Source organism: Rhinoraja longicauda, chromosome 16 (genome assembly GCF_053455715.1).
Source record: "Rhinoraja longicauda isolate Sanriku21f chromosome 16, sRhiLon1.1, whole genome shotgun sequence".
NCBI classification, from domain to species: domain Eukaryota; kingdom Metazoa; phylum Chordata; class Chondrichthyes; order Rajiformes; family Arhynchobatidae; genus Rhinoraja; species Rhinoraja longicauda.
The window spans coordinates 45,054,892-45,062,933 of NC_135968.1; the positions used below are offsets into that span (position 1 = coordinate 45,054,892).

The 8,042-nt window shown below is 44.3% G+C and overlaps 1 protein-coding gene across 1 annotated transcript in view; it reads right to left on the reverse strand.

Annotated features, from left to right (window-relative positions):
- LOC144601510 (myoferlin-like) overlaps window positions 1-8,042 on the reverse strand; it is a 285,637-nt gene that overhangs the window by 135,540 nt on the left and 142,055 nt on the right. The window contains exons 29-32 of the mRNA XM_078413727.1: window positions 5,292-5,434; window positions 4,102-4,275; window positions 3,110-3,197; window positions 920-997 (exon numbers count right to left, since the gene is read on the reverse strand). Of these exons, the coding sequence (XP_078269853.1) occupies window positions 920-997; window positions 3,110-3,197; window positions 4,102-4,275; window positions 5,292-5,434 (483 nt within the window). The remainder of the gene's footprint in view (window positions 1-919; window positions 998-3,109; window positions 3,198-4,101; window positions 4,276-5,291; window positions 5,435-8,042) is intronic.

The following is an 8,042-nucleotide window of genomic DNA, read 5'->3' on the forward strand; positions in this document are numbered from 1 at the left end:
ATCAGCCATGATCATATTGAATGGTGGTGCTGGCTCGAAGGGCCAAATGGCCTACTCCTGCACCTATTTTTCTATGTTTCTATATTTCTAGGGTTGAGCATGCTAGGACTCTATTCCTTGGAGCACAGGAGGTTGAGGGGTGATCTTCGAGAGGTGTACAAAATTATGAGAGGAAGTAGAGATCGAGTAAACGCACAGAGTCTCTTGCCCAGAGTAGGGGAGTAGAGAAGCTGTGAGAGTTTAAAGTGTGGGGGCAAAGATTTAATAGGAATCTGAAGGGTAACTTTTTCAAACAAGAAGTGGTAGGTGTATGGAACAAGCTGCCAGAGGAAGTAGTTGACATACTATTCAGGCAGGTACAATGATAGGACAGATTTAGAGTAAGGGTGTCTGGGGTTATGGGGAGAAGGCAGGAGAACGGGGTTCGGAGGGAGAGATAGATCAGCCATGATTGAATGGCGGAGGAGACTTGATGGGCAGAATGGCCTAATTCTGCTCCTATCACTTATGACCTTAGAGGGATATGGGCCCAACGCAGGCTGGTGGGACGAGTGTAGATGGGACATGTTGGTCGGTGTGGGCAAGTTGGGCCGAAGGGCCTGTTTCCTCACTGTTGGACTCTATGACTATGAGCCATGGTGATGAATACTGTTTGATGTTTCCTCAAACGTTCTGCTACATTAAAAGTGCATGGTAAATACAAATTGTTATTGCTGGCAATGGTGGATTCAGTCATGAGCCTTGTCTGGAGAGCAGTAGAAGGAAAAAAGAATCAGACCAGAAATTGTTGAACGCTAGTTTTTTAGCCAAGGAGAAATAATTAATAGTGTTTTTTGCCCAAAAAAACAGAACATGACAATTATTTCCAATAGTTCAGTAAGTAAACTTCACCAGATGAAATCTGACAACAAGCACATACCGGAAAAGCTGTCTTTGTCCATGGCAGTCATATTTCGAGCTTGAAAAATGTAGCAACGGAGATGAAAAATCGAAGGACCTGGAATGGAACAGGTTGGTCAACAAAAAGGCCAATAATAAGAACAAACAGAAGGCGCACCCACTATTCAATGGGCTTCTGCTAAACATCTACCTCAATCCACCCTCCATCCCCCACTCCTATCCTGAAGCCCCTTCCCTTTCATGCTGTGAAAGCAAGGCCAGCATTTAATGCTTATCCTGGGGTGTGAGCTGCTCTACATCCCCATCGTCCACCCTGGGTAGTTCTACGGAACTGGCAACATTAGGGCGGCACGGTGGCGCAGCGGTAGAGTTGCTGCCTTACAGCGAATGCAGCGCCGGAGACTCAGGTTCGATCCTGACTACGGGTGATATCTGTATGGAGTTTGTACGTTCTCCCCGTGACCTGCGTGGGTTTTCTCCGAGATCTTCGGTTTGCCTCCACACTCCAAAGATGTACAGGCTTGTAGGTTAATTGACTGGGTAAATGTAAAAAAATTGCCCCTAGTGTGTGTAGGATAGTGTTAATGTGCGGGGATCGCTGGGCGGCGTGGACTCGGAGGGCCGAAGGGTTTGTTTCCGCGCTGTATCTCTAAAAATAAAAATAAAAACATTTGCAGCAAAGCATCAGCTACGGTACTCTGAAGCACCAATTGCCACTTTTGATTGTTGTAGTTGACGTTCAAAAGAAAGAAGAATGCTTATCCCCAAAATAAACTGTAATTCATCTGCCATGCTCCCACCTCATTGTTTAAACGTTCTATATATCAAATTACAGTCCCTGCATTCCCCATGTTCCCTCAGAGATGTGTAGTCGGCAAATATCTACATACACCGATCAGCCAAAACATTATGATCACTGACAGGCGAAGTGAATAACATTGATTATCTTGTTACAATGGCACCTGTCAAGGGGTGGGATATATTAGGCAGCAAGTGAACAGTCAGTTCTTGAAGTTGATGTGTTGGATGCAGGAGAAATGGGCAGGAGTAAAGACCTGAGCGACTTTGACAAGGGCCAAATTGTAATGGCCAGACGACTGGGTCAGAACATCTCTGAAATGGCAAGGTTTGTGGGGTGCTCCCGGTCAGCAGTGGTGAGTACCTACCGACAGTGGTCCGAGGAGGGACAAACCACAAACCGGCGACAGGGTGTTGGGTGCCCAAGGCTCATCGATGCGCGAGGGCAACGAAGGCTATCCCGTCTGGTCCGAACTGACTGTGGGAAGACGACAAGCAGGTAAAGAGTGTGATGCTCTGGGCAATGTTCTGCTGGGAAACCCTGGGTCCGGCCATTCATGTGGACGTCAATTTGACACGTGTCACCCACCTAAACATCGTTGCAGACCAGGTACACCCCTTCATGGCAATGGTATTCCCTGATGGCAGTGGCCTCTTTCAGCAGGATAAAGCGCCCTGCCACACTGCACACATTGTTGGGGAATGGTTTGAGGAACATGATGAAGTGTTCATGGTGTTACCCCGGCCTCCAAATTCTCCAGATCTCAATCCGATTGAGCATCTGTGGGATGTGCTGGATCGACAAGTCCCATCCACGGCGGCTCCACCTCGCAACTTACGGGACTGCTGCTAATGTTTTAGTGCCAGACACCGCAGGACACCTTCAGGGGTCTTGTTGAGTCCATGCCTCGGCAGGTCAGCGCTGCTTTGGCGGCACACGGGGGACAGACAGCATATTAGGCAGGTGGTCATAATGTTTTGGCTGATCGGTGTATGAACACAGCCTGCCACCCAGATCAAGGATCTGCATTGTGAAGTCAAGGTCAAGAGCCAGATTCTATTCAAGACAAGCACTGCTGAAAGATTGATTCATGAGTCCTCCATCGACCAAACAAATAAATTGGAATAGCAAAGTAAATGGTGAAAGATTAACACTATCCCGTGACCACGAGGGTAAATACAGTAGCTTTAACGTGTTGTTACAAATTGGGAAAAGAGCAAGATGGATTGCTGGCCACTGGTTCACAGGCCTCAGGGGAAAGAAGAGATAAACACACACTAACGCCTGTATAATTTGTTCAACATTAGTTTTTGTGATTAATTTCACAAAAAAAAAAAAGACAGGCCTGTGTTCCCCTTGGCAGTCCATGCCTCTATGGCCGGGCATTCAGAACGACAGAGATGTACTCACGGTCAAACACGCAGGAGATCGTAGGAGCACTTGATCCAAATATAGAGTCTGAGGGTGATTTATCACCATCCTCGCCTGAAGATGGAGCCTTAAAGAAATGAAAACAAACCATGACCCACACATTTAGGGTCACCTATTTGCCCTGAGAGTCCCGCTTTACAGCCACAACCACAAAAAGCAACAGCAAAAATTACACATCAAACTTCAAATAAGGATACAAAAAGCACACAGATGCTCACAAATCCTACACTAACAGTTATGGCCGGATATATTTGCACTGCGTATACGTAGGAAGGAACTGCAGATGCTGGTTTACATCGAAGATTGACACAAACTGCTGGAGTAACTCCAGGTCAGCATCTCTGGAGAGAAGGAATAGGTGATGTTTTGAGTCGAGACCCAAAACGTCACAAATTCCTTCTATTCAGAGATGCTGAGGTACTCCAGCAATATTTGCACCAAGGTGGCTGTAATGTTTTATGCTGTAAAGAGCTCCCCTTTCGAGCTCATAATGGAAAATTAATGCTTTAAAAATAACCCTCCACAATTCAATAGAATAAAATCACACATCTCTTAATGAGGACATGCTAGCTGTCCAATATATAGTGGCACAATTAAATCCCATAGAAATAGGTAGCAATACATATGCTCCTCGACTTACGATGGGCTTACGTTCAAATAAACCCATCATAAATCGAAAATATTGTAAGTCGAAAATGCATTTAATACACCTAACCTACCCAACATCATAGCCACCTAACCTACCGAACATCACAGCCACCTAACCTAACCAACATCATAGCTACCTAACCTACCAAACATCATCGCCACCTAACCTACCCAACATCACAGCCACCTAATCTACCGAACATCATGGTTTCTACTAAATGTTTATCGCTTTTGCACCATCGTAAAGTCGAAATATCGTAAGTCGAAGCATCGTAGGTCGAGGAGCATCTGTACCTGGTTTAAAAGTGTGTTATTTTACTTACAAGAGCACCTTCCAATCGGAAAATTGCAGCAGCCTTCAATTGCCCAGAAGGTGCCATTTTCCTCCTCCATCTTCTGCGTCTGTAAGTGTCCGATTTCCGTTGCTTCATGTGAAAGTTCCAGCCAATGAGAGATGCATATTCCCATCCTTCCGAATCCTGGTCCGGTGACTTGGTCTGAAGGTTCAAAGCAAATACAAGCCATCAGAACATGGCTTCCATGGATGTGGAGAGGATGATTCCACTAGTGGGAGAGTCTAGGACCAGAGGTCATAGCCTCGGAATTAAGGGACGTTCCTTCAGGAAGGAGATGAGGAGAAATTTCTTTAGTCAGAGGGTGGTGAGTCTGTGGAATTCTTTGCCTCAGAAGGCTGTGGAGACCAATTCAATTGAAATTCTTAAGGCAGAGATAGATAGATTCCCCATTAGTGTGGGTGTCAGGGGTTATGGGGAGAAGGCAGGAGAATGTGGTCAGCAGGGAGAGATGGATCAGCCATGATTGAAAGGCGGAGTAGAAATGACGGGCTGAATGGCCTAATTATGCTCCTATCACTTACAAAAAATGTTAAATATCAGCATCAGGCTGCAATATTATGTTTCTATGCCCTTACAAATGAATGGTTGGTTTCTGCAATAAAGCATTTGATATTATTATTGAACTTGCTTTGCAATCTGTGCTACTTCTGCTCACACAGTGTGGAACACCTAGAGATTTCCCACAGATTAAAGGGAATATCTATACAATTTATGTTCAGGAATTTGAGAAATGCAAAAGATTTTGTTTTGAATACACAATTTAGGAATATCAATATCCTCCCCAAATATGGGCGGTCACGGTGGCGCAACGGTAGAGTTGCCGCCTTACAGCGAATGCAGCACCGGAGACCCAGGTTCCATCCCGACTACGGGTGCTGTCTGTACGGAGTTTGTACGTTCTCCCCGTGACCTGCGTGGGTTTTCTCTGAGATCTTCGGTTTCCTCCCACACTCCAAAGACGTACAGGTATGTAGGTTAATAGACTGGGCAAATGTAAAAATTGTCCCTAGTGGGTATAGGATGGTGTTAATGTGGTGGGGGGTCGCTGGTCGGCGCGGACCTGGTGGGCCGAAGGGGCCTGTTTCCACGCTGTATCTCTATACTAAACTCCATTGCCCTGCTTGTGACTTTCCAGTAGTTTTCCCGCCAGAATATACCTTCGTTGACTGCACACTTTGCTGCTTGTCCTTCTTGCGCCTTCTCACCCAACGTCGGCGTCTCTGGGTGTGGTACATCTTCTCTGTCGAAACCCAGGATTTAGGTTTGTCGTCTGGGGGAATGGTTAGTCCATATTCCCAACCTGCATCATGCCGAAGAGACCAAAAGGAGGTGTCAAAGTAAATACAAATAAATTTAAAATACCCTAAGAAAAACCTTGAGTTATTCAAGTCACACTCATAGAAACATAGAAAATTGGTGCAGGAAGAGACCATTCGGCCCTTCGAGCCAGCACCGCCATTCATTGTGATCACGGCTGATCATCCACAATCAGTATCCCATGCTTGCCTTCTCCCCATATCCCCTGATTCCACTAGCCCCTAGAGCTCTAACACATCAGAAAACGGATCCATTAAAGCACTGACACCCCAATGAAGTGTAGTATTATGGTGGTTAAGTACAGAATATGTACCTCATTGTCTTCAATGAAACGTGACAAGTGGAATTAATTAAGAACTTCACTGGATAACATAAATACCACAGATTATTCACAGTACAATTTTGGGCATTCCCCTTCATAAGCAGAATGATATTTTTTCAAATCCAATATTTTTTTTCGAGTGACCTGAAGACTCTGCAAGTTGGTTATTCAATTCCAAATTAACCAAAAAATGCACAGAAAGCAGGCATTCTGCCCAGAGTCCACACCAGCTAATGACCAAAAACACAAAGTCCCACGTCATCACCTTCTGAATTCATAATATCATTTGATAGGAGCAGAATTAAGCCATTCAACCCATCAAGCCTGCTCTGCCATGGCTGATCTATCTCTCCCTCCTAACCCCATTCTCCTACCTTCTCCCCATAAACCCCTGACACTGTACTAATCAATAATCTATCTATCTCTGCCTGAAAAATATCCATAGACTTGGCCTCCTCAGCCTTCTGTGGTAAAGAATTCCACAGATTCAGCAGCCTCTGACTTTAAAAATTCCTCCTCATCTACTTCCTAAACAAACGTCCTTTAATTCTGAGGCTATGACCTCTGGTCCTAGACTCTCCCACTAGTGGAAACATCCTCTCCACATCCACTCCATCCAAGCCTTTCACTATTCGATAAGTTTCAATGAGGTCCTCCCTTATCCTTCTAAACTCCTTCCTGAAGCCTTTGTGGATTTTTACATCCACCTGATTAGATAACGTTCCAGATCTTTACTGACTCCACCTACAAGTTTTTCGTAATTTAGTTTCCAGTAATCGAGTCATCTGCAGATTTCAGAATCCTCAAGTCATCAATTTGACCAACTTCATATCAGAGTCAATAGTGTAAAGCCTTGAGTACTTTATTAAAGGCCGTTTGAACATCTCACCAACTGCACTGCTCACATCTAATACCCTGTAAATTTAAATAAAATGTCAAACAAAACAGGGAGAAGAATGTGTTAAATTTGTCAGCACCAAGACAGATTTTTAGCAGTGTATTAGGTGCAACAGAATTCATTAAATCAACTCATGGACCTGTGTGGAACTAACGACCAAGATCTTTAGCGTCTGCACCAAATCCGACCCAACATGATGCAGGTAATACCTATATTATTGAATTTGGAATAGAGAATATTCCATGAAAGCCTTCAATCTAGGTCAAGTGCAGTTATCCAAACGTAAACGTATACTGAAGATTTAACTATCCGATTCAGAGATGATGGAATTTTATATTATTTTGTAAACAGGTGGGCACAGTGGCTGAGACTGCCTCTGCCTTGCGTCGCCAGAGACCCAGGTTCAATTCCCACCTCCAGAGGTACACCTACTCCTGGGGGTTCCCCAGGGTCGTTGCTTCCAGCCACATTCCTAGAGTGCGAGAGAGATGGGGAAATGTGGAGAAAATTGGGTGCATGGGAAATTGCATTGAAGCATGCAAAATGTTGTTATGTTGGTGTTATAGAACTGGTGCTTATAGATCGACCCGGGTTCGATCCTGACCTCGGGGTGCTGTCTGTATGGAGTTCGCATGTTCTCTCGCTTGTCCTCTCACATCCCAAAGACGTCTGGGTTTGTAGGTTAATTGGCCTCTGTACATCGCCCCTAGTGTGTAGGGAGTGGATGGGAAAGTGGAATCACATAGAACCAGTGTGAATGGGTGATTGATGGGCGGCGTGGGCTGTGTGGGCCAAACTAAAGATGCAAGAAATAAATTTAAATTGCTCATGTTTTTGCCAGCACCTCTCCAATAATTCCTCACTGACAGCAACTTCACACTCAAAGTTTTACAACATACTAGTTCTGCTCAATTGCAATGAATAACAGAGAAAACATGTTCAACCCAGAATATGTTCTATCAGCATTTATTAAATTATCATCCAGGGCACACATCAAAGCCTCTGGCCTGTACATCAAAACATAAAACATTACTTTTTATTTTTTTTCTGCAGAGTTAATAAGGTAATGATTGAGAATGATCAGCCATGATCACATTGAATGGCTCGAAGGGCCGAATGGCCTCCTCCTGCACCTATTGTCTATTGTCTATTGTAATACCACCAACTGCAGGTCATATTTATTCAGCTGATCTTTGAAATCTTTTCTCGGTCATGCTTTCTTTCAGTCCGTTTACAATGAACAATTTTGAACCTTTGCTGCAAGTTACCTAAAGAGTATTAATGCATGCCGAATAGATTGTAATGGAAGATCAATACCATTTACTGATTAACTAAAGGATCAAATTCATTTTGAAAGGAAACCAATTGCTT